General features: G+C 38.3%; 1 protein-coding gene across 2 annotated transcripts; it reads right to left on the bottom strand.

Annotated features, from left to right (window-relative positions):
* Positions 1-729: 729 nt before the first annotated feature.
* On the bottom strand, positions 730-23,462 carry THAP9 (THAP domain containing 9). Of its 2 annotated transcripts, none has more exons than XM_008993063.5 (5): positions 23,316-23,462; positions 18,916-19,111; positions 17,028-17,331; positions 15,678-15,828; positions 730-4,878 (listed from the first exon to the last, which is right to left on the bottom strand). In XM_008993063.5, the coding sequence occupies exons 1-5, from the start codon at positions 23,438-23,440 to the stop codon at positions 2,901-2,903; spliced, it is 2,754 nt and encodes a 917-aa protein (XP_008991311.1). In that variant the 5' UTR covers positions 23,441-23,462; the 3' UTR covers positions 730-2,900. The 2 variants fall into 2 exon arrangements, with proteins under 2 accessions (XP_008991311.1, XP_078223096.1); XM_078366970.1 differs by having other exon boundaries at positions 18,906-19,111.
* Positions 23,463-27,695: the final 4,233 nt, after the last annotated feature.

Raw genomic sequence — 27,695 nt, forward strand, 5'->3', positions numbered from 1 at the left:
ATAAATGATTTGCAAACATTTTTCCCATTCAATGGATTGTCTTTCACTTTCTTGATGGTATCCCTTCAAAGCACAAGTTAATTTTGATGAAGTCCAATTATTTTCTTTTGCTGTGCTTTAAGTGTCTTAAGAAACCATCACCTGGCAGGGCAAGGTGGCTCATGCCTGTAATCCCAGCACTTTGGGAGGCTAAGGCAGGCAAATCATGACGTCAGGCGTTCGAGACCAGCCTGACCAACACAGTGAAACCCCGTCTCTACTAAAAATACAAAATTTAGCTGGGCATGGTGGCACACACCTGTAGTCCCAGCTACTTGGGAGGCTGAGGCAGGAGAATCGCTTGAACCTGGGAAGCGGAGGTTGTGGTGAGCTGAGATTGCAGCACTGCTCTCCTGCCTGGGCAACAGAGTAAGACTCCTTTTTAAAAAAAAAAAAAAAAAAATCTTGTGCCAATCTAATAGTAAAAAAATAAGTAAAAATAAAAGAAACTACCACCTAATCCAAATCTCAAAGATTAACTCTATATTTTTCTAAAAATTGTGTAGACTTACCTCTGATATTTAGGTCTTTGCTTCATTTTGAGTTAATTTTTTTTGCACATGGATATCCAGTTCTCCTAGCACTAGTTGTTGGAAAGTAGGAGGATAAATTTTTAAAGGGAACGTTTTTCTCTGAAGAAAAAAATGGCAAAGATGTAAAGTAGAAATTATAACCAAACTGCCCTAAATCAAATATGAATGAATAATTTATTTCACTGTAAAGCATATCATATCAAATAAGTCTGGTATAAGACTCCAAGCCCTTCACAAGTGCAGGAGCAATTAACTGGGCTAAAAGTAGTGATGAGACTATTCTTATCTTCTTATCTAAGAAAAATCTCTGACCTTCAAATTTTTCCATATTCATTGTCTCAACTGACCATCTTTTTCCAATTTATCTAGCACTTAAAGGAATAATGCAAAACACTGAAATGCAGACATTTGTACATTAGTTAAATATAACAGCAAAGGGCATTAGATACTATATGTATGGACCTTGTTTTACATAAAGATCAGGTACAGAGCTTGGATTTATATAAGCAATAAGTTAAAGCTGGTGATTTACAAACAGGCTTCCTTTAAATAAGATTTATCCTGGTGTATTTAAATTCAATTCTATTTACAAACAACAAAAAGCACAATATTCAGACCTCTCAGCAGTAAGTTTTGTATAAAATAAAGTATAAATTGGTTATTACACTTCAAAATTTAAGCCTTTGTTTGAGGTAGAATAAACAAACATCAAAATACTTTTTAAGGGGAATTTTAAATAATATACATTCGTCTTGTCAGTCATCTTTTGTAATTCTAAGTTTTCCTATTAGGATTAACTGTACTTTGTGAACACTTATTCCGTGACAAAAAAGGAGATGTTTACAAACACAGGTGAATAATGTGCTTGTTTCTTCTGTCCATTAAAATACTCCCATTTCTGAAAGTAGAGTTACCTATGTTTTTCTATTTCTCTTTTCAAATGTGGATGTGAGTGGAGAAAATTGTCCTTAGTATGCTTCCTTTCAGATTAGGTTTCTCCCTGTTTTCTGATGAGCATTGAGTTCTTCCAAGAGAAGTCAAACCTTGTAAGTATCCAGCTTATTATTCAAAAGTAGTATTTCAAAGTTCAGGGATAATGGAGAGTGAAAAACACATTAGGTATGTTATTTCCAGACTGCACTCCCCAGCATGGCTGCCTGACAAAGTTTCAGTACTTCTCTTTTAGGGTATCCTGGGACAAGGGGATTTTTGTAGTATTTGATATTTGCTTGAGCCTAATTTTCAAACTACGATTTAATTTTCATATTTAAGTAAAAGTTATCTTCAAGGTTTTATAGGTATTGTCAATTTTCTTAAGAATTATAAACCAAAGATCTTTTAGAAATGTAGTCTAGTCATAAAAGGAGTCAATGTTGGCCGGGCGCAGTGGCTCAAGCCTGTAATCCCAGCGCTTTGGGAGGCCGAGGCGGGTGGATCACGAGGTCAACATATCGAGACCATCCTGGTCAACATGGTGAAACCCCGTCTCTACTAAAAATTACAAAAAATTAGCTGGGCACGGTGGCGCGTGCCTGTAATCCCAGCTACTCAGGAGGCTGAGGCAGAATTGCCTGAACCCAGGGGGCGGAGGTTGCGGTGAGCCGAGATCACGCCATTGCACTCCAGCCTGGATAACAAGAGCGAAACTCCGTCTCAAAAAAAAAAAAAAAAAAGGAGTCAATGTTTTGATAACTCATAGTTTTTCTTGTTTTCGAAGCAGATTGAACAAGTTAAAACTGTGTCCAGTCACACTGCTTAGTGTTATAGTAAATTCAAAGACAGTACCTATTGGTTAATCTGCTTTTACTGACATACTGCTTCCACATTTTGGAAGACGCTTAAATGCTGCAAGCCATACCAAAAATATAAGCAGATTTTTGTGATATGCAGAATTAGTAATTTTAATAAGTCAGAATTGCAAACTTGTCTACTGTGCAGAATGGTCAATTTGTAAAATAAGGTAAATTTAACTTTAAAAAATGTTGACTGACCGGGTGCAGTGGCTCACGCCTGTAATCCCAGCACTTTGGGAGGCCAAGGCAGGAGGATCATGAGGTCAAGATTCAGACCATCCTGGCCAACAAGGTGGAACCCCATCTCTACGAAAAATACGAAGATAAGCAGGGTGTGGTGGCACGCACCTGTAGTCCCAGCTACTTGGGAGGCTGAGGCAGGAGAATCGTTTGAACCTGGGAAGTGGAGGTTGCAGTGAGCCGAGATTGTGCCACTGCACTTCAGCCTGGCTAGAGAGTGAGACTTCATCTCAAAAAAAAAAAAAAAAAGTTGACCAAGTATTTTTAATTAAAATATTAATATATTTTAGGTCTCTCATTTGAATGGATATCCATCGTTACTTAGCAAATGCCTGAATTTACTGGTATTAGCAAAACTTGAACATTTATAGTCTGGTAGAGATGACCAGTGTTTCCTTGATAAGGTATTCATATCAGTTCTTTCTGAATGATGTTTTAAAGAGTTCTGTGCAACATTGTTAGCTCTGATATTTAAGAAACAGATTATTATATCCTTTAGCAACTTAACAAAGTGATTGATAGCACACACTTCTCCATCAAAGAGATGCTTATTCAAATCTACAAAAAGATAAATATGCCCAGAAAGCTCACATAATATTTTCTGTTGAAGATACAATTCCCTCTGTTTAGGAACTAGTTCAAAAATTGCCATTCTTGAATAGGTTCTTAGAACCCGCTCACAAATATTTATGACCTGACATAGACTTTCTGAGGGAAAATGCAAACCATTCTTCTTTTTAACAAATAATAGTGACCCAATTTTAGAGGCTTTGAGATCCGATGCATACAGTGCTGTGATGCAGTCCTCACAAGTTAAAAGAGCTGATAACTTTTCTGCAACATTACCAGCATAACAGATGAGATTTCGTCTATTATCTGATAGGTCTAATAATGCCTCACTTAGTGAACAATTAGACCAGTCTTGACAAATGCCCTCTTCGTGAAAGAGAGTCTTTGTAACACTGACACCATACTGACGCTGAACTGCCCAAAGGGCCAAGTCTTTCCTTCGAGCAACTGAAATGTCAAAGATGCTTACTTTGCTTAGAAAAACTTCATCTTGAAATGTGTATCTGGTCTCCAAATTATGGTAAGCTTTCTGGAATGCCATGCAGGTAGGGCTAGAACTCGTTACTAATACCTGCCTAAGCATCTTTAGAAATAATTCCAGATGATCGTGACTGAATTTGTAAGTCAGAAGATAAGGAAAAGGTGTGACCTCTGGGAAAACATAATTTTGGTAGAGCCATTTTAAGCTCTCAGCATTGAGCAAAAATCCCAGGAATCCTAGTTTTTGCTTACCTTGAATTATTTGATTATTGCTAGCGTCAGATAACGTAACAAAAATAGTCTTGGCTTCAATCAACACATGGTTTATTTTACTGTAAGTTTCAGGCAACAGAGGCCCTTTAAGCCCCTTTCCATAACAGTTTCTACTATTAAAAATGTCAAACAGATTGTTAATTAAACGTAAAAAATGGATGGTACCAATACAGTTTTGAAAAGGCGGCAGGCCTAAGGATAGCAAATATTCTAATGCACTGGCTACACTCTCACTAAAGAGTTGGGCAGCACAATTCACTTTCAGTACATGATTTTTCAAATTTGCAGGTGTACTTGGAATTCTTTCCATATTTGATAATTCCTGTTCCTCTAGTGCTACTAACTCCACGAGGTGCTGCCAATGTGCTATGCCATTAATAAACTGAATGCTTTGAAAATTCTGAAATGCATTTCTTATTAATCTTAGCAAGTGGCAAGAATCAAAGAAGTATGCAATTTGTTGACTACAAGCTGAAGGATGCTGAAATGTACATTTCATATCATCTCCATCAATATGTATCCCCAGCGCTTTTGCCATCTGAACACTATGTGCTGTGGCATCAGATGTAACAGCCAGAACTGTGATTCCTATGTCACTCAGTTTACCAATAGTCAGCCGAAGCAGCTGAGCTTGCAAACATCCAGATGCTCTGTTTACAAAAAAATAACCAAGAGGTGTTCTCCAATGGCCAAAAATACCCACTGCCATTAACAAAACAGTTTCTGTAGCAAGTGGTGTTTCATCAGCATCAAGTTTTCCAAGACCAAAGTCCATAAACCCCTGCAAACTGTGACTGCTGGGATCCCATTGAAGCTGTTGCTTGAGAGGTATACTTTTTATTATCAATGAACAGTATTGATAGAGTTGATCTCCGTTCTGTACTCTTTGTTGAAGAAAAGAAAAAATGTGGCTGTTGAAACCTGGACCAGGTTGGCATTTGGATAACCATCTGGAATATATAAAAAGTGAAACACAGAAAACTTAAAGAAACAGAAATAAAAAGGTAAATAGGAAAATGACTTAAGCAGTACTAAAGTAGTCTCCCATCCCTATAGAAATAAAGCCAAGTATATAAGAAGCCAAATTCTATAGACATTTTCAATGGTATATTCATAGTTACAATGAAATAGTAAGATAAGAGAAACTTAGAAACACAAAGTAGTATTTTAAGATACAAACATACAACATATATATATATTTTTTGTAGAGACAGTGTTTCACCATATTGGCCAGGTTGGTCTCAAATGCCTGACCTTGTGATCTGCCTGTCTTGACCTCCCAAAGTGCTGGGTTTACAGGCATGAGCCACCACGCCCAGCCTTAAACTTTTTTTTCTCTGCCTGGGATTTGAACCTATGACCTTCCTATTCCTGTGCTCTACCTACTGTGCTACCCTCCTAATGCTCTAGCCTTATTCCTAACACTAACCCTACCTGGGATTCGAATCTACACCCTAGCGACTCCTACACCTATGCGCTCATCACTGCGCTAGCAGGTTGGCTTTTATTTTTCTCATTTATTCTTTAAAAAGTAAACGAACCAACTAACCAGTTTGTTCTAATTGATCTTTTTATATTGTAAATCATAACCCAGTCTTAATTGTAAATTCACTGAAATGAGAAAATTGCTGAATGGGAAGGAACCTTTGACAACATCTAGTACATCTACCTCATTTTACGACTAGGAAACTAGAACAGAGGGAGAGGTTAAGCTACTTGGCCCATAATGTACTGTTAGTTATGAACAAATGTGAAACCCGGTTTCCTGATGCCCAGGGGTTTACTGCTTTTCTCACTCTTTACATCCTCAAAATTATGCCCTTAAAGGCATGTAACTTTTGTGCATCTGTGCCTCTATACGACCCACCTGCACTACTATCTTAGGAGTTCTTTCATGGTATCCCTGTTCTCAAGACTGCTAATTATTTTCTTCCTATTATGGTGTCTATCTTTGGAATTCTTACTTCTAATTTACTCTTTCTAACTTGTTACAGATCAGGAAAAAAAACAGCCATATTTAATAACTCTACAACTAAAGGGATTCTGAGGGAGAGACTGGGATGTTCACCTGTAACTAACATATACATTTGTAACTCAAATGCCTTTTGAGTTAAATTTCTGATTTTTTGGCTGTATTTGAAGGCAACCAAGCTTCTTACTGGACAGCTGACTGCTACTTAATTGAGAGTTTAATGTTCTTCCCTAAGTATTTTGGGATAGGGCTTTCCAAATATTTTAGGTGCCATCTAGAAGTTTCATAAACAAAATTCACCCTTAGCACATACCATAAACTTTCACATATATGCAGTATGTATCGCACACACACAGAGTAAATTTTGAACTTTTTTTCGACCAAATGCATGGAGGGAAAATACAGTATTTATAGGATGCAAAGCTTGCATATACAGACAGCCAGCTTTTCATATACGTGGGTTCTGCAGGACTGTCTACAGGACTTGTGTATGCATGGATTTTGGTATACTGGCACAAGTTGGGGGTGTCCTAGAACCAATCCCCCACATATACTAAGGAATGACTGTAATAGTTTATAAGTATAAATGATAAATATATACATATACATATATGTGTAAGGTCTTTTAGGCTGACTGATGGTGCCATGGATGCCATGTTAACCTCTGTGACCTGCACAGACACTCCAGATGAGTTCCTAGAAAATCTAAAGTAAATGGAAGACCTTGAAAAGAGGAAGAAATGATCAGTCCCTTCTGCATCTACTTAACTTTGAGACATTCTCTATTGTTCCTTATTCCTGCCCTAATTGATAAGGCCATTGGAGTTTGTAACCTTGGTCAACCTTGTCACTCCACACCCTACGACCCACTCCCAGCTTGCAAAAATAGCCCTACACCGTAACTTTCTACTGTCCACCCCAAACCTATAAAACCAACTCCTATCCCACCATCCTTCACTGACAGCTTTTTTGGCCTCAGCCTGCCTGCACCCAGGCAAATAAACAGCCATGTTGCTCACACAAAGCCTGTTTGGGGAAGTCTCTTCATTCAGCACACGTTTTAACGATACACACACTTAAATGGCAATTATGACCCACTAATTTCATGATGCATTAATAGATTTAAAAAACACACAGGCCAGGAATGGTAGCTCACGCCTGTAATTCCAGCACTTTGGGAAGCCAAGATGGGCAGATCACGAGGTCAGGAGTTCGAGACCAGCCTGACCAACATGGTGAAACCTCATCTCTACTAAAAATACAAAAATTAGTCAGGCATGGTGGCATGTGCCTGTAATCCCAGCTACTCAGGAGGCTGAGGCAGGAGAATTGCTTGAACCCTGGAGGCGGAGGTTGCAGTGGGCCCAGATTGCACCACCACACTCCAGCCTGGGCAACAAGAGCAAAACTCGATCTCAAAAAAAAAAAAAAAAAAAAAAAGAAAAGTAGTACGTATACACCATGGCATATACTATATAGCCATGAAAAACAACAAGATCATGTCTTTTGCAGCAACATAGATGGAGCTAAAGGCTATTATCCTTAGTAAACTAATACAGGAACAGAAAACCAAATACTGCATGTTCTCACTTATAAGTGGGAGCTAAATAACGAGAATTTGTCTGGGCACCATGGCTTACGCCTGTAATCTCAGCACTTTGGGAGGCTGAGGGAGGCAGGTCACCTGAGGTCAGGAGTTCAAGACCAGTCTGGCCAACATGATGAAACCCAATATCTACTAAAAATACACAAATTAGCCAGGCTCAGTGCTGTATGCCTGCAATCCCAGCTACTTGGGAGGCTAAGACAGGAGAATCACTTGAATCCAGGAGATGGAGGTTGCAGTGAGCCAAGATTACACCACTACACTCCAGTCTGGGCAACAGAGCAAAACTCTGTCTCAAAAAATAAAAAATAAAAAAGAGAACAACAGACACTGGGGTCTACTCGAGGGTGGTGGAAGTTGGAAGGAGGGAGAGGAGCAGAAAAGACAATTATTGGATACTGTGCTTAACACCTGGGTGATGAAATAATCTGTACAACAAACCCCTGTGACATGACTTTACCTATGTAACAAACCCTTACATGTACCCCTGAACTTAAAATATTAAAAAAAGGAAAAAATAGTAAGACAATGACTAAACAATATAGCAATGCTATAACAACTAGTATATTGAAAACTCTTTTCAAGTGTGTCACCAAATTTTAGTTGTTTAAAATTTATGTTTTTTACATTACGATTCTCAAATTAGCACCAAAAATGCTGTGCTGCATATATAGTATGTTAATAAAGCATGCAGTGTCCCTATGTAAGTTTTATTTTAAATAGGGTAAAAAAAAAACAATTTATGTTGTGCTGAGTTTGATTTTTAAATGGAAATCTCAATGGTATCTGAATATCTACAGCTACTAGAATGATGTCATGAACATGAAGCAGAATGATATGTGGATTTGATTTATGTTTTAAAGTTTTTATAAGAAAGAGTAGGCATACTCAAATCAAGTTCATGAGTTAGAACAGTAGGGAAAGACATAATTGCTCACTGGAATCTCTTTTCTTCCCTGAAAATAAAAAAAAATTTCTTCTGATCATAAAAAAAGCATTCTTCTTTTTGTTTGAGACGGAGTCTTGCTCTGTCGCCTAGGCTGAGTGCAGTGGCACAATCTCGGCTCACTGTAGCCTCTGCCCCGTGAGTTGCAGTGATTCACCTGCCTCAGCCTCCTGGAGAGCTGGGATTATAGGCACACACCACTACTTTAAAAAAAAAAAATGCTTGGCTAATTTTTTTTTTTTAAAGTAGAGATGGGGTTTCACCACATTGGCAAGGCTGGAACTCCTGACCTCAGGTGATCCGCCTGGAACTCCTGACCTCAGGTGATCTGCCTGGCTCAACCTCCCAAATTGCTGGGATTACAGGTGTAAGCCACCAAGCCTGGCTGACACATTCTTTTTTTTAAAAAAACTAAATACAAAAAGCATAAAGAAGAAAGTACCCAAAGCATTGGCAACAAAAGCCAAAATAGACAAATGGGACCTAATCAAACTCCACAGCTTCGGCACGGCAAAAGAAACAGTCATTAGAGCGAAGCGGCAACCAACAGAATGGGAAAAAATTTTTGCAGTTTACCCATCTGACAAAGGGCTGATATCCAGAATCTACAAAGAACTAAAACAGATTTACAAGAAAAAAGCAAACAAGCCCATTCAAAAGTGGGCAAAGGATATGAACAGACACTTTACAAAAGAAGATATATATGAGGCCAACAAACATATGAAAAAATGCTCATCATCACTGGTGATCAGAAAAATGCAAATCAAAACCACATTGAGATACCATCTCACGCCAGGTAGAATGGCGATTATTAAAAAATCTGGAGACAACAGATGCTGGAGAGGATATGGAGAAATAGGAACACTTTTACACTGCTCGTGGGAGTGTAAATTAGTTCAACCATTGTGGAAGACAGTGTGGCGATTCCTCAAGGACCTAGAAATAGAAATTCCATTTGACCCAGCAATCCCATTACTGGGTATATATCCAAAGGATTATAAATTGTTCTACTATAAGGACACATGCACATGAATGTTCATTGCAGCACTGTTTACAATAGCAAAGACCTGGAACCAACCTAAATGCCCATCGATGATAGACTGAACAGGGAAAATGTGGCACATACACACCATGGAATATTATGCAGCCATCAAAAATGATGAGTTCGTGTCCTTTGTAGGGACATGGATGAACCTGGAGGCCATCATTCTCAGCAAACTGACACAAGAACAGAAAATGAAATACCGCATGTTCTCACTCATAGGCAGGTGTTGAACAATGAGAACACATGAACACAGGGAGGGGAGCACAACACACTGGGGTCTGTTGGGGGGAATAGGGGAGGGACAGCAAAGGGTGGGGAATTGGGGAGAGACAGCATGGGGAGAAATGCCAGATATGGGTGAAGGGGAGGAAGGCAGCAAATCACACTGTCAGGTGTGTACCTATGCAACTATATTGCATGTTCTTCACATGTACCCCAAAACCTAAAATGCAATTAAAAAAATAAAAAGAAAGTAAAAAGTTACTGTTGATATTTCATGAACATTCTTCCATATGTCTTTATGTATACATACCTAGATATAATTTTCAAAATAGTATATTGAATCTATTTTTCACTCAATGATAATGTTGCACATATTTTTACACTCCCTTAAATATCAACCTACAGCAACATTTTAAATGTGCACACAGTATAGTTACTATACCACAATATAGTTAAATAAAGATAATTTAACTAACTCAAATCAAAGGACATCTTGATAATTTCAAATTTTTAGATAATATAACAGTGCCACAATGTGTGTATGTATACTTGTGCACCCGTACACATATACATATTTATGTCATTTGTGTAATTATCTGAGGTAAACGTATACATATATTGGCATATATGAACTCAATTTTAATAAGAAATTAAAGACAAATTTTGAATTTCAGGTGCACATAACTAGGTGTGTCAATTTAAAATTAATATTCCCAAATTGTCCTTGCAAAAGTTCAAACTAATTTTCATTTACATTCTCATCAACATGATATTTTAAATTAACAAACCAATATCTAATAACTTAGTTATGGAATTATTATAGGCAATCAGTTGGGTAGCTTAAAATTCTGCCTGGGAGACAGGGTACGGTGGCTCACACCTGTAATCCCAGCACTTTGAAAAGCTGAGGTGGGTGGATCACGAGGTCAAGAGATTGAGACTATCCTGGCCAACATGATGAAACGCCATCTCTACTAAAAATACAAAAGTTAGCTGGGTGTGGGGCGCGCACCTGCAGTCCCAGTTTCTTGGGAAGCTGAAGCAGGAGAATCGCTTAAACCTGGGAGGCGGAGGTTGCAGTGAGCCAAGATCACGTCACTGCACTCCAGCCTGGCGACCAAGCAAGACTCTATCTCAAAAAAAAAAAAAAAAAAAAAATTCTGCCTGGGAAAAAATATAGTCCTAGAGATCCAAAGTACTAAGTGTTTTTCTGTTAAAACTTTTAGCTACTCTTGCTGTTCTTACTTTTGATTCTCTCATAGCAGGTAAATTATAGAGGGAGTTCATTTACTAAACTGCAGTGAATATAAACCAAAAATTAGAAACAGAGGAAATATAAATAAGGAACAACTGTGCCAGCATTTTCTATCTATGCTAAATATACCACTGAATATATCACTATTATAATAAGTTGAGAATATTAAGACTTAGTTTCAAAGGTTTTGTGAAAATAAATTACCTTAAAGACCCCAAACACTGGAATTATAAAAAAATACAGCTTTGGGAAAGTTTTGGACATAAAGAATCCAGGGAGAACTGAAAAAGGATACAATATCAGTAAAGAGAAAATTAGAGAAGTATCTGATATAGCTAAGAATAGAGAAAGATGTATGACAATTAGAAATTTGTAAGGTACCCTATAACCAAACCAAGGGTTTTAAAAAATTTAAGTCTACTTTGGTCTGTCATCGTTTAATTGTTAACCATCTAATTGTTTCTCCATCACTATGGAGGGAAAGACACCAGTTTTGACTACAATTCTGGTACTGCCTTTTTCCAGTTACTTACTTTCCCTGGCCGGTGACTGGTCACATTTTCTCCTTTCTCCCCAAATCTAATCCCTTCCTTGCCAACTCTCAGTTAATAACTATTTCATTGAGAAAACAGAAGCAATCCAATAAAAACTCATTTTCCTGCTGAGTGTGGTGGTGCATGTGTATAGTTCTAGCTACTCGGGTAGGCTAATTGGAAGACTGCTTGAGCCCAGGAGTTCAAGGCTAGCCTGGGCAACACAATGAGGCCCCATCTTGTTTTTCCTTTTTTTTTTTTGGAGAGGGAGTTTTGCTGTTGCCCAGGCTGGAGTGCAATGGTGTGGTCTCTGCTCACTGCAACCTCTGCCTCCCAGGTTCAAGCGATTCTCCTGCCTCACTCAGCCTCCCGAGTAGCTGGGATTTACAGGTGCCCACTACCACACCCAGCTAATTTTTGTATTTTTTAGTACAGACGGGGTTTCACCATATTGGCCAGGCTGGTCTTGAACTCCTGAACTCATGATCTGCTTGACTCGACCTCCCAAAGTGCTGAGATTACAAACGTGAGCCATCTTGCCTGGCCGAGGCCCCATCTTTTTAAAAGACAAAACTCATTTTCCTACTACCAAATCTGTTAACCAACTGTATCTGTACTTCTGCCTTTCTTCCTGTTTCAGTGGATGAACTGTTCCAATACCTCAAGGTCATACTTCACTCCACAATGGTGCTGGGTGTTCCTCCTGCAATTATCCTTTCTCTTACACATTGCCAATTTTCTTCTCTCTTGGATCATTCCCATAAACACACAAACATGCTGGGACATCTGCCATCTCAACAAACACTCTTCCCTCAATGCATGTTCCCTTCTACCTACAGACCTATTTCTCTGCTCTCCTTCATAGCAAAATTCCACGGAAGAGTCCACAATCATTTTCTCTACTTCTTCACCTTTAGTCTCTCTTAATCCCACTCCAACCAGGTTTACCTCTCCACCACACTACTGTAACTGCTTTTATCATGGTCATCAATGACCTTCATCTTGCAAAATCCAATTGTCAATTCTGTCCTCATCTTACCTGATCTCCCAGCAGCATTTGACATAGTGGACTACTCCCTCCTTGAAATACTTTCTACACTTGGCTTCCAGGCCACCACAATCTCCTGGTTTTCCTCCTGCCTCACCGGCCGCTCCTGATCAATAAATATTTATTGAATAAATGAATACTGAATATGATTATAAAAATCTAATACTTAAGATAACTGTGTTAAAAACAGATCACTTTTTAAATGGGAAAATAAATGGAAATGTATATACCATTAATCTAAGAACCTTATATTAATAGAAAATAAATGAAAACTATATACCGTTAATGTAACAGAACACTATATGGCCACTAAAACAAAATTTTATTGGTAGATAGTTGGTTTGTTTTTTTTTTTTAACTCTGGGAGGATACACACAAAACTGCTAATTGTAGTTATGTTGTAGGATTATGGAAAGGGAAGTATTGTGTTTTTCACTTTCTGGTATTCATGTACTTATATACTGTTTGAATGTTTTATAACAAACATGTATTAATATCATACTAAACAATATACCTTACTTAGGCAAAGAACCTAAAGAAATGAGCAACTGTTTGAGTACTGGAATTATAAATCTAAATATATAATGTCACAGCAAAGGTCACAAAATGCAAAATGACATGAAGAGAGAAAAGATAAGTGTGACCTTGAATTACCAGGAAGATTCATTCTACGAGGTGATGCAGAACTATGGAAAATGAAGAAAACCATGAAAAAGAAGAGAAGTTACGTGAAATATCTTATATAAACCATAGTGAAATACATTAAGTAATGCTTTAAAACTATGTAGAAGAGATTAAAAAGGTCGAGCTTCTCAACTCAAAGAAAAGATAGATGTTTAGATTTATAAATGGACATTTTAATTACCCTGCTTTGATCATTACAAATTGTACACATCAGATACATAAGACACATAATGAGATTTAGATTCAACGCGACAACAAATTGATAACGATATCCAGGACTTGAACTCAGAGCCAGAACAAATAAACACAATAGAGGTCCCCATTTTAAACACATAAAATATGCATTAACCACTTTAAACACTCAAAATATTGATCGGCCATTATTGAAACCCATTTTAGGAATGAAGTAATATTCCTTTTTCCCTCTTTTTCTTTTTTTCCCCTTCTTTTTCTCTTTTTCCAAAAAAAAAAAAAAAAAAAAAAAATTGTACACATGTATCAAAATATCACATGTACCCTCAGAATATGTACAACTAATATATCAACCAGAAAACAAAAAAACAACCAAAAAGGTATAGGAGGGGAAATTATCAATAGAGTACCTATAAAACTATCTTGCTTAGCAAAAAGTGAATAATTATAAATAAGTATAATATTTAGCCTGAATGGTAAAATCACACTATGAAAAAGTAAGTTTTATATACAAATGTTCATCTAAATATATGAAATAACAAGTATAACCCCAAAATGGAAACAATAGAAATGTCCAATAGTTGAAGAATGCCAGAGTTAATTAAGTAGGGTAGGACTACCTGATATCATGCAGCTATTAAAACTTGTCTATAAAGAGTTCAAAATAATGTTACAGATAAAAGGCATATATAATAAAGTGATAAAAGGCTGGTTGGAAATTTATTTACAAAAGGTCATAACTATGTAAACACTAGTAAATCTAAGTGAACACACACACACACACACACAAAGACTGAAAGAAAATGCTGTTAACAATAAATAAATTTTCCCTCTTCTAAATTTTTTTTTCTTCAGCCTATTCTGAAGGTCAATTATTTCTAAATTTTTTATCAGTAGTATTATTGTTATGGCATGTATAGAGGAAAATCTATATTTTTTTGTTTTTAATTATTTTAATTAAAAAGCCTAAGATTTCTCCCCAAATCTACATTTTGGGGCTGGGCTGGGTGCATTGGCTCATGCCTGTAATCCCAGCATTTTGGGAGGATGAGGCGAGTGGATCAGTAGGTCAGGAGTTCAAGACCAGCCTGGCCAAGATGGTGAAACCCCATCTCTACCAAAAATACAAAAATTAGCCAGGCGTGGCAGTAAGGCTGAGGCAGGAGAACTGCTTGAACCTGGGAGAAGGAAGTTGCAGTGAGCCAAGATTGCACCACTGCACTCTAGCCTGAGCAACAGAGCAAGACTCGCATCTCAAAAAAAAAAAAAAAAAAAGAATCTGTAAAACTAGGCTGGGCGTGGTGGCTCACGCCTGTAATCCCAGCACTTTGGGAGGCCAAGGCGGTTAGATCACTGAGGCCAGGAGTTTGAAATCAGCTTGGCCAATATAGCAAAACCCCGTCTTTACTAAAAATACAAAAAATTAGCTGGATGTGGTGGTGCACACCTGTAATCCCAGCTACTCAGTAGGAGGCTGAGGCACGAGAATTGCTTGAACCTGGGAGGCAAGGTTACAGTGAGCTGAGATCGACTGTGCCACTGCACTGCATGCAGCCTGGGCAACAGAGCAAGACTCAGTCTCAAGAAAAAAAAATTTGTAGAACTAGTGTAGTGGTAAAAACAGTAAAAATTTAAAATTCAGTATTAAATTTAGAAGGTATTACTCAAAAATAATCGTTACTTGCTCCACACTAAGAGAATTAGAAATATATCTATCCATTTTAATCACAAATCCTAAAAAATTATTTATCAAAATCTGTTCCCTGGACAACCTACATCGGCATCAAATGCAGTGCTTATGAAAAAATGCAGATTTTTGTGCTTTGCTTAAGATGGATGGTTATCAATCTAGAACTGTTCTATATTTTCCAGGATAGTCAGTTATTAGAACATCTGAAGTATACTAGAAATTCCAATATTTCAGGCTTCAAATTTTATCACCCAGACTGGGAGATGCAAAAAACTTGTCACACTATGTGTCTTCATTTTGTTGGTGAAAGTACTGCTGATATGATAATAGGTAAATATCACCTAGAAGTTTTTGAAAAATAGAAAATGAGAGTCCATTTTTCTCCATTATTAGTCCATTTTTTTCTTTAAGTGGAAGTATGAGTACTAATAGCCTTAATAAATAAAATCCAATAAAAGAATAATATGGTTTGACATCTAAAGAGTAATTCACATGTAGTTAGCAAGATGTGGTGACAAGAAAGGCATTTTTAAAAAATAAAAAATAATTCACTTACGTTCTGAGGATGGAAGAATGAGGCAGCTTAAGAATCTTTCTTACATAATCATAGACTTTGCTACTGCACAAGTAGAGCGTACATGCAAACTGTTTCATTTCTGTGGAGTACTCATCTGTTTCTCTCCAATTATATAACTCCCATTTAAAATCTGTTAAAATAATTTTTTTTTAATTTTTTGTGATGAACAGTAACATTTTCAGGTACAGATTATAGCATTTGGATACAAAATGCACTGGGCATCAAAATTCAAATACAAACACACTTGCATTTTAATTGAGTCTATTCAGAGGTTAATATCCACTTAGGGCTTCTTAACCAATTTATTTGGTTCATCTTGAATCAATAAATAAATCAATTTATTTGGTTCATCTTGAATCAAAGGGAAGAAAAAATTTTCAACTTAAATTATGTTTCCCTATTCAGTGGCAGCCTGAGTTTAGAGATTTTTAGAGGAACAGAAAAGAAAATAAAATGAGGACATTTATTTATTTTATTTTGTTCCCTGCTTACTATTTCTCTGAGGGTGAAAATTAGATATGAAAAACATTTCTGGGGATAGGGTACTATTCAGACTGAACAGACCATCTTGCCTAATATTGAGAGAAAAAAAAAAACAAAACTATGTTTCTGGTGGAGATTCCTATTTATGTTCTTCCCCTCTTGGAAAAACATAAAATATTCTCCTTCTTTGGAGACAGCTACTCTTTTCTAAAAACAGGACATGTTTCTCTTTTCTTAGAATGTAAGTCCAAACCTCTGCTGCTTTCATCAAAGAATAAGCTGGCAATTTTTATTCTGCACTTTAAAAAATATCTTAGTTCACAAAGAGGACTGGGTAGCCTTTCAGTGGGTTTATAGATCTACCATATAGAATATTTTAGAAAAAAAATGTGAAGATACACAATTTCTAAGCTCAAAGAAATTTTGCAAACTAGTACAACTCCACTGCAAAAAGACTTTGGTAAAATTATATATAGTTAAAATTGTTTATAATAAATCTGCAGTAGCAAATGGGTAAGAACTACCACAAAAAGTTCTGTACTAAAAAAGTACAGAACATAAAATGGTATAAACCATACAGTCTCATCTCTGGGTAGTGGGGTTACACATTATTTTAATTATTTAAATATTTATTTACTTTTCCTATAATAAATGTTACTTTTATAATTGGAAAAGCATAAAATGTAAAAGAATTTTGGTGATTAATTTTCATTCTTCTTGCTTAAGCTACTGAGACTCACTTCCCAGCTGAAAGCATGTTTTCATAGGAAAGACCAAAATAAATATTTAATAATATATCAAAACATAGCTATTTTATAAATACTACAGGTTACTGGGGGGAAGTACCTGAAAATTGAGCTCGTAGCAGACACTCTGTTTCTTCAGAAAGTAGTTTCTCTTCTACAAGTGCATCAATTAATCGTAAACCCTTTCTCTTCTTGATCATCCTGTAGTTTTTTACAGAGATAAGTCTTTTTTTGGACACTTGTAACATTTGTTGCACCTCAGCCAGTTTCTCTGCACCTATCGTCAAAGGTGTCTTTAAACTATAGTTATGGTCCTCAGTAGCAACTTCTTGAGAATTAACTGGAAGAGGTTGTTTTAGGATTTTCTGTCTTGCTTTGCCTTTAAGATGTACCCCTTGAGGAACCTATGACCGATACATAAAATTAAAGTTATTTTAGAAATACATAGTACAGTATCTGTAAAAATATCCTAAATAAGAAGTACTAATCTGGTTGCTGTGGAGAGTTAGTTACGAAAGAAAAGGTCATAATCTCTGAATTTTTTAATGTATAGTTTATAGGATAATATAACCAGGTATTTTTTTTTTTGCACATATGCAGAAATATTAATGTGATGTTGAAAGTTTCTGAAATAAAGTAACCAGGGAGAGGTGGTAGTAAACTGGGAAGGCTTCATGGAAGTGAGCTTCAAGTAGTTCTTTGAAGGTACAATAATATGATTAATGAAGGTGACAGAGAAGTTATTTGTGCAAAAAGGAAGGCATAGTGGACAGAACATGGCTTTGGAATTAAGACTGATGTGCGTTTGAATCTTAGCTCCCTCAGTTAGCTGTCACATAAACTCTACAATCTCTTGTGTCCTCATCTGTAAAATGTGGATAATAATACAGGATTGTTTTGAAGATACAATATTAGAATTTATGTGAATCTCCTAGCTCATTGCCTGGACCATTGTAGCTCTCAATACATAGCAGCCATTATTTATGTTACACAAAAGTATGAAAGCAGGCAAACTTATCACACACATATATGTGTGTGTATATATATGCATATATATGGTAAGTATATATGCTTTGAAAAGAGAATTCAGGGCAGTGAAAAATGTACGAATCAGTTAATAGGAAGCACTTGGAACTTGATGAGTTTGAATTTGACACCAATGAAACACTTCCGAATAGGGGAATGAGATAAACCAATACTGAAAGGAGACTCTAATGATTCAGAGGAAAGTAAGGCTAGTGTCGGGATAGAACAGTTAGGTGGCTATCACAGATTGCAGAAAATGAAAGTCCATGTGTCAGAGTTGTGGTTAAGGGGTAAAAGGATAAAATAAGGGGCCAGGCGCAGTGGCTCGTGCCTGTAATCCCAGAACTTTGGGAGGCCGAGGCAGGCAGATCACAAGGTCAAGAGATCAAGACCATCCTGGCCAACATGGTGAAACCCTGTCTCAAAAAAAAAAAAAAAAAAAAAAAAAAAAAAAAAGATAAAATAAAAACAGTCATAGGAACATAGGAAACAGAAGACTATCATACCAACAATACTGGTGACTCACTTATAGAAAGTTCCATTATGTCCCACATACTTCCTATATTAATATTAATAATTAGGTATATTTTTGATTAAGATAAATAACATTATTTGGAAGAACCAAAAAACATAGATAATTTCAAAGTACTATGAAAGCTGTCTCATATTTAACAAAAACTTGTATTCTAAGGCTGTTTATATCTACTAGTTGATTTTTGTGATTGGTTAGTAGCCTTTACATATGTCTAGACAAATGATTTGCATTTATATACTTTTTTAAAAGCTCCAGAACAAATACAGATTTTTAAAAAAAATTAATTTCAAAGCATTTAAAATCTATTAGTAGATTTAAGACTTGGGATTTTTTTTTGTTTGCAAATTCAAGCTACAATGGGAGCTATCTTGATTTTTAAAGGCTCTGTAAAATCTAGTTTTGTTCACTTACACATACATTTAAGTACCTTGTATAGAGAAACAGAAGGCACAGTTCCTTTTTTCAGCTTTCTTCTTATGCCATATGACTCAAAGTCACTTTCCTGAAAATGCTTGGAACACAGTATAGCACCTGGTCCTGGAATCCAAATCTTTTTGCTTCTGGGGTCCACACGATTAACAGCCCTGATCCATTTTGAGCGCTGTATGGTATCAGTTGGAAATCTATGGCAATCATATTAAAGTTCCATTAATAAAAAACATTATAGTAATACTACAGTTGTATTTGTTATATAAACCCATTTATTATTTTATTGCTTTATAGAAACATAAAGCCAAGTGAATTAAAAGTTTAATTAATTTAGCTCAGTTCATTTTTCAATATTCTTTGATTTTTTTTAATCCAAAAGTTCAATATCTGATTTTGCCCGTGTCAATTATAGAGGGGCAAGTCTCATATTAAATATCCTACTGTATTTTGTCTTCACTTCCTACTTAACAGAAATTGCTCAAATTTAAATGGTTAAAGAATATATGCATCTTTTCCTTTCCTATGGTGATTTTAAAGTATTTGGTACTCCTCCTTTTAAGAAGTGGAGGCTGGCTGGGCGCAGTGGCTCACGCCTGTTAATACCAGCACTTTGCGAGGCTGAGACAGGTGGATCACCTGAGGTTAAGAGTTCAAGACCAGCCTGGCCAACATGGTGAAATTCTGTCTCTACTAAAAATACAAAACATTAGCCAGGTGTGGTGGTGGGTGCCTGTCATCCCAGCTACTGGGGACACTAATGCAGGAGGATCTCTTGAACCCATGAAGTGGTTGCAGTGAGCTGAGATCGCGCCACTGCACTCCAGCCTGGGCAACAAGAGTGAAAGTCCACCTCAAAAAAAAAAAAGAGGAGCCTAATTCCCCTCCCCTTGAGGGAGTATGGGCTAGAGTTAGTGATTGCTAAGGAATGGAAAAAGCACATGTGACAGTAAGTGACCACAGACTACGTCATCAAGGCACTGAGGTTTCCTCCTTGCTCCCTATATAGAATGGTTTGCTCTGGGGTAAGTTATCTGCCATGTTATAAACAGTCCTGTGGTGAAAACTAGTTGGTGAGGAACTGAGGCCTCCAGTCAAAGGCTATGTTGAGTTAGTCTTTTTGAAAGCAGGTGACTTCAGCCTTCTTATGAGATACCATAACATCCAGCTATACTCTTGAATCCCTGACCCTCAGAAATGTGTGAGATAAAGACGTTTATATTGAATTTTGAGGTAACTTGTTATGCATCAGTAGAAAACAAATATATTTACAGGCCAGGCGTGGTGGCTCATACCTGTAATCCCAAGGTCAGGAGTTCAAGACAAGCCTGGCCAGCCTGGTGAGATCCTGTCTCTACTAAAAACACAAAAAATTAGCTGGGCATGGTGGTGCATACCTGTAATCCAGCTACTCGGGAGGCTAAGGCAGGAGAATCGCTTGAACCCGGGAGGTGGAGGTTGCAGTGAGCTGAGATCGTGCCACTGCACTCCAGCCTGGGCAACAGAGCGAGACTCTGTCTCTAAAAACAAACAAACAAGTATATTTACTATAATCAATTTTTTCATGTTTAAAGGCACTACTTCTTCCTAGCCTTGATTATAAAAATTACCTTGCGTTTATTTATTTTTCAATCCAAGCCAAATTATGTTTAGAAACTTGTTGGCCAGACGTGGTGGTTTATGCCTGTAATCCCAGAACTTTGGGAAGTCGAGAGGGGCAGATCACTTGAGGTCAGGAGTTCAAGACCAGCCTGGCCAACATGGTGAAACCCTGTCTCTAATAAAAATATAAAAATCAGCTGAGCATAGTGGCCCACACCTGTAATTCCAGCTACTAAGGAGGCTGAGGCAGGAGAATCGCTTGAACCCAGGAGGTGGGGGTTGCAGTGAGCCAAGATCATGCCACACTGCGCACGAACAGGTGACAGCGAGACTATCCCAAAAAAAAAAATAAATAAACTTGTGAAATTAACACAATAAAAATCACAAAACTCGGTGGTCTCCCATCAAACAAAGAAGAAAAAAATCACAAAACTACTCTTTCTGCCCCCTCTTCTTTGACTTATCTTAGAGAGACAGATTTATAGGTAACTATGCTTTCTGTGTATTTTAATTTAGGCTTTAAAGCACATAATTATTAGAACTGAGATTGGTAAAAACATTTTCTCAGCTAATTGCTAGAGAAATATAGCAGTATGGTAAAACATAATTCTAAGATACTCAATCACCTTGAGAAAGAACACTCACGGAAAACCTGTATTTAAGCTTCAGTGACCTCTGACCGGCTATATGGCACTAGATACAAGTCTCAATCTTTGAACTTCCTCATGGGGTGTAGTCAGAGTGTATGAGGCTACAACTGTATTCAAAATTACTTTTTAAACTGTAAAGTACTATCCAAAGTTTGGCCTTTCCTAGGAACAACTGTTTTTATTTCTGGGATTATAATTTTATTGTTCTAGAAAGACGATGATACTTGATCAAGAGAAAATGTACAGGGAATTCTTTTTCCAATAAGGTTGGGGCAAATCTTTTTCCAAAAGAACTCTTTTCACTGAATTCTTTTCTAACTCATGGCACATATTTGCAAGGCAGCTTTTCCACAGATTGGGCATAGTCTCTAAACGTGCAAGGAACCCTCAAAAGTTGGTTGGTCCACCAACTTTTATTACTACCATGGTCTTCAGATGCAAAGCTTCCCAACTGTTATGCCTAATAAGTACAGCTGTTGATCTTCTTAGCCCGTGGGGTGGCCTGGGACACCTGAATAGTTAAAGGCAGCCCCAAACAGTGCTGTAGTTTTGCCCCAAAGTATTAAACAATTACTTCCTATGTGTAAAATGCTACCAAAAAGGTTGGGGCTGGGTGGGGTGGCTCATGCCTGTAATGCCAGCCCAGGAGTTGGTGACCAACTTGGGCAACATACTGAGACCTCATCTCTACTAAAAAATAAAAATAAAAATTAGCCATTGTGGTGGCCTGTGCCTGTAGTCTCATAAGGCTGAGGTGGGAGGATCGCTTGAGGCTGGAAGACAGAAGCTGCACTGAGCTGTGATGGTGACACTGCTCTCCAGCCTGGGCAATGAAGTGAGACACTGTCTCAAAAAAAAAGGAATAAAAAGAGAGAAAAAAAGGCTGGGAAATATTGTAGCCTAACTAGCATAAATAGTTTTGAGGTCTTGACAAAATTAAATTGGTAATACCACTTGTAAATCATTTATGTGTTGCTATATGTAGCTGTAAAGACTTACACGTTTTGATTTTACGAAAACTCTACAAGGCAGGTTTTTATTCCTCTTACAGAAGATGAAACCAAGACCCAGAGCCACGTACAGACATCGGTAAACAATTAAAATTGGAATTCATGTCTCCCTAGTTTAAAGCTACCTCTATCATAAGAAAAATCTCAAATCAATTATCATCTCACATACACAATGAGTTGGTTCACACTGTTAACAATTTAGGTGAAGGAATCAGCCGTATTTAAAAAACAATTAATGAATTTGATACATAGCTACCATACATAGTCCAAACTCCTTAACCTGGCATTTAAATTTTTGAAATGCTTTGTTTCTCAGATACTTTTCCACTCCTCTATATTATATTCACACTTTCCACCCTTTACATTTATTTGTCCATGCTGCTCCTAAAGTGCTACCCTCTTTCTATCCCCGCTTTCCACCATGAAGTTCTTTTCGATCTTTCCATAAAACTGCTTTATCATTAACTCTCTACATCTTATTACTATCTTAATAGACTATTTCTTTTTGAAGCCCATCTCCTTCTGTCTGTAAGGATCTATTTTACCCACTTTTCTACTTGCCACTATACCCTGAATACTGATTTGAATGACCTATACTAGTCTGAACCATGGATATGAGTTCAGATAAGACTGGTCTGAAATTCTTCCCCACCGTCGAGCCAAATGAAACTTCCCTGCCATGATCAAATCCAGTCAGAATCCGACCGACCTTATAGAGCTCGTCTAATAGCACCTAAGAACTTGCAGTGTCAGACAGTACAGGAGAAAAGTGATCTGTCCTCGTGCTCAGAAAGACGCCACACACTTCAACCTTTGTCCCAAACTGCCTTCCCTTCTGGCCTCCTCACTTTAAATAGTAAGACCATCAAATTAATGGAGGGCTCCTTTCGAGGAACTCTCGCTAAAGCGGTTGACTGAGTGAGACTCGGCTACTCAGAGATCAATACTGAGCGGGGAGACAGAGAACCTCAACTCTCAGAGTGCCCCAATTCGGCTCCCACGCCCCTACGCTGTGCACGTCACGTCGCGTCACACCCACGGCGCGACCCACAGTACGGCCCTGCCCCGCCCCACGCCGCGCCAAGGCCTGTCAGGCCCCGCAGGTAGTTCGAGGGCTCAGAGGTTGCTGCCATACGCACTGGTGGAAGGAGAGGCCGCGCTCCCGGCTAAGCACGGTGTCACGGGTGCTGCAGCCCACTGCGGAGCAACTTCGGGTCATCTTTTTGTTACGTGGGGCCCCACCTTCCGGGTCCCCGGACTGCATGAATCACGATCACTTTAGCTCCGCCCGTTGACCCGGCGGCTGCGACCTTTATTTGACAGGAAAGGCGGACTTTAGAGGCGCGGGACTCCCACACTTCCTCTCCGAAGGCCCTGCGCCGGCACTGCAGCCAATCACAGGCCACGTTTTGTCTCAGCAGCCAATCGGAAGGGCCTGGTCCTGAAGACGTGTACTTGACCGCTCCTCCCCCTGGGTTGGAGGCAGGATTGTGGGTTTTGTCGTAACGGGTTCGTTTTCCTCCGGTTTTCACCCATTCTGGCACAATCCGGCGCCATCGTCCTTCTTGTGAGACCGAACCTGAAAATGCGAAGCAGAGAGGCAGGACAAAAATTGAGGCGAATCGGGAAATTTGCCAATGAGTCTCCGGGTGCGGTCTCTGGCACTGGAGGATATCGGGAGGAAGGGGCATGGAAGAGGGATAAAACGCGGTGCCCTAGGTATGTTGAAGAAATTGTCGGTCCCAAAGTACGTGGTTTACTGAGATGCGTATAGTGTTCTTGCCCCTTATCTTGTAGCTTTCCTACGCGGAGATACGGGGAAGCTCTCGGCCAGCCATCCCGAGAGCGGGAGTCAAATAGGATACGCCGACTTTTAACTCAAAGAACCCTTTTCTGAAACACTTTGCCACAATGAAGGAAATAAGGTAAGGTTCTTGGGGCTCGTCAGTAGTAATAGGGGCAGGGGACAAGGGGAAATGAAGTAGTTTTGGTTGGGAATGAGGCATTAGGGATAGCTTTCGGGAGAAAGAGCTTAGAACAATGTCTTAATTAAGCTCTTTGTTTAAGGAAGAGATTTCAATTTGCTTAGAAGAAAACGGGTCGATTTATTTTTGTCTCTGAGGAGATCCTTAGCATACAGAAAACAGAATGGTTTACAACTTTTCCATTTCTTGGTATAGCACACAAAAATAATTCCAAATGTCCAGGGCTAGACAAGATATCTTTTTCCCCCTTTGTGTTTATTTTGTCCAGATTTACAGCCGAAAGGATACATATTAAGGAATTACTTATTCACACCAGTTTTCCATTATAATATGCTTATATCTTCTCAGAATGGAATCAATAGGTTTTGCTTATGTTTCCTTAAAAGTTACATGGCCTGGGGCCGGGCGCAGTGGCTCAAGCCTGTAATCCCAGCCCTTTGGGAGGCCGAGGCGGGTGGATCACGAGGTCAAGAGATCGAGACCATCCTGGTCAACATGGTGAAACCCCGTCTCTACTAAAAATACAAAAATTAGCTGGGCACGGGCCTGTAATCCCAGCTACTCAGGAGGCTGAGGCAGGAGAATTGCCTGAACCCAGGAGGCGGAGGTTGCGGTGAGCCGAGATCCCGCCATTGCACTTCAGCCTGGGAAACAAGAGCGAAACTCCGTCTCAAAAAAAAAAAAAAAAAAGTTACATGGCCTAAGGATAGATAGTCCAGGAAATTTGGAAAAATTGGTCCCTGGGAGATGTGCAAGGCGAATACTTTTTGGTTGTAAGAAGTGTGCAGAGAGTAGGAACTGGATTTAAATACTGTAAGCTGGTTGGACTGTTAGAGCCTTTTCCTAGTACTCAAAGAGGCTGAATAAAAATAATATTGTTTTTAGCTATCTTTAAGGAAGAAATTAGTTGTAACAGTTTTATTCGGATGTAATTCTCATACAACTAACTGGTTTAGTGCGTACAATTCAGTGGGTTTTAGTATATGAACAGAGTTGTGCAACAGTCACAATCATAGTAGAATATTTTCATCACTCCAAAAAGAAACTTCATTCTTATTAGCAGTACCTCCGAATATTCCCCCACCCAGCTTCAGCAACCACTAATTTACTTTCTGTGTGCCTGTGCCTGCTCTGCACACTTAACGTAAATGGAATTTTGAACTAATATATGGTCTTTGTGACTGACTTCTTTCATTTGGAATGTTTTCAGAGTTCATCCATCTTATAGCATGTGTCAGTACTTTCTTTATTTATTTTTTATTTTCAAGATGGAATTTCCCTCTTGTTGCCCAGGCTGGAGTGCAATGCTGTGACTTTGGCTCACTGCAACTTCCTCCTTCCAGGTTCAAGCGATTCTCCTGCCTCAGCATCCCTAGTAGCTAGGATTACAGGCATGTGCCACCATGCCCAGCTAATTTTGTATTTTTAGTAGAGACCAGGTTTCTACATGTTGGATCAGGCTGGTCTCAAACTCCCGACCTTAGGTGATCCTCCCGCCTCAGCCTCCCAAAGTGCTGGGATTACAGGTGTTTGCCACCGAACCAGGCCCAGTACTTTATTTTTTATTGCTGAATCCTATTCCATTATATGGTTATAGCAGATTTTGTTTACCATTCATCAGTTGGTGAACATTTACATTGTTTCCAATTTTTTGGACGATTATGAACATTTGTGTACAAGTTTTTGCGAGGACAAATGTTTTCATTTTCCACACCTAAGAGTGGAACTGGTGAGTCATAAGATAATTGTGTTTAACTTCTTGAGGAACTGCCAGACTATTTTCCCAAGTAGCTGCACCATTTTACATTCCCACCACCAGAGGATGAGGCTGCCAGTTTCTCCACATTTTTGTGGGTGTGAAGTGGTTGTCTCATTGTGGTGTTTGCCTTTTTTTAAGGACTCAAAAGTTTGCAGACAGATGCATTCACTTGCCATTTTCTTAAGGTAGAGTTGAAAGTACTGCTGCCAGCCAGGCGCAGTGGCTCATGTCTGTAATCCCAGCACTTTGGGAGGCCGAGGTGGGTGGATCACCTGAGATTGGGAGTTCGAGACCAGCCTGACCAACATGGTGAAACCCCGTCTCTACTAAAAATAAAAAGGTAGCCAGGCATGGTGTTGCGTGCCTGTAATCCTAGCTACTCCAGAGGCTGAGGCAGGAGAATTGCTTGAACCTGAGAGGCAGAGGTTTCGGTGAGCTGAAATTGCCCCATTGCACTACAGCCTGGGCAACAAAAGCAAAACTCCTCTCAAAAAAAAAGAAAAGAAAGTACTGCTGCCAGTTCAGCATCTGAAATGAGGGCTGATTTCTTTCCTGTTTAATTGGATTGCAACTATGTGCCTTTCCTAAAGATGAAAAGATGAAACTGTGTTTCTCATATTATTTTGATGACATTGCTTTAATTACTAATTTCAAATGAGTTTCTGAAAACTGCTTTTATCAGAACAGATTTACTTAAAGGAAGGCAACTAATTTACAATAGTCAAAAGGGGTCACTGCTCTAGATTGTTCCTTCTGGATAGGAAATAAGTAATCCTTTATAGATAGAATCTTTTTTTTCTTAGTTGTATTTTTGTATTTTTACATTTGTTTATAACTTTTATATGCTTTTTTGTTGTTGTTGTGATTTTTTATTTTACTGTTGACATAGAAGTTCTCAATTTGGTCATTTGGTTATATCGTTGCTGCTTCTAATAACTTCATATCCAGTGATTAAACCTTTTCACTGCTGTTCACATAATGAACTGCTATGATTATTAAATACTCAAATGAGGATATGTAAGCTGTATTAAAGATAGTGTTATTTGCAAGGGCATTGACTATTGCACAAAAAAGACTTTTAAAAAAATCTCTTTTCAGGAATTGTACTCTGAGAGATGATGGGAAAAGATACACAGGTCTTGGAAGATACTTACACAAAATATGCAGGGAAGGTAGGTAGTATAACTTTCTATTTTAAATGTATTAAGTGGAACTATAGCAGTGAGTTGGAAATGGAGGATTGTCCAAGTGGAAAACATTTCTAAAGGCTTTGATAAAATCTAATTTCCCATCTTATGGTGTAAAATCTCATTAATTGGCCACCTGGAAAGAATAATAACAACTAATATTTATTTATTGACCAGTTACTATGGGCCACACATTATGCCAAACTTTTTTTTTTTTTTTTTTAAGATGGGGTTTCACCAGGTTGGCCAGGCTGGTCTCGAACTCCTGACCTCAAGTGATCCACCCACCTTGGCCTCCCAAAGTGCCAGGATTACAGGCATGAGCCACCATGCCCAGCCAATGCTGAGCTTTTTATTTTTTTATTTTATGTTTTTGAGGTGGGGTCTCAGTCTGGCACCCAGGCTGGAGTGCAGTGGTACAATATCAGCTCACTGTAACCTCTGTCTTCCAAGCTCAAGCAATCTTCCCACCTCAGCCTCCTAAGTAGCTGGGACCCCAGGTGTGTGCCACCACATGTGGCTATTTTTTTTGTATTTTTGGTAGAGATGGGGTTTTGCCAGGTTGCCCAGGCTGCTAAGCTTTTTATA

Source organism: Callithrix jacchus, chromosome 3, assembly GCF_049354715.1.
Source record: "Callithrix jacchus isolate 240 chromosome 3, calJac240_pri, whole genome shotgun sequence".
Lineage (NCBI taxonomy): Eukaryota > Metazoa > Chordata > Mammalia > Primates > Cebidae > Callithrix > Callithrix jacchus.

What these genes read in the sequence shown, in the direction of transcription:
- THAP9 (XM_008993063.5), bottom strand. Translation starts at nt 23,440, where the DNA reads ATGCAGTCCGGGGACCCGGAAGGTGGGGCCCCACGTAACAAAAAGATG. An exon ending in CGCGGCCTCTCCTTCCACCA is followed by an intron (nt 19,112 to 23,315) that starts GTGCGTATGGCA and finishes TGATTGCCATAG; the next exon opens with ATTTCCAACTGATACCATAC. An exon ending in CATTCTTCCATCCTCAGAAC is followed by an intron (nt 4,879 to 15,677) that starts GTAAGTGAATTA and finishes TATATATTCCAG; the next exon opens with ATGGTTATCCAAATGCCAAC.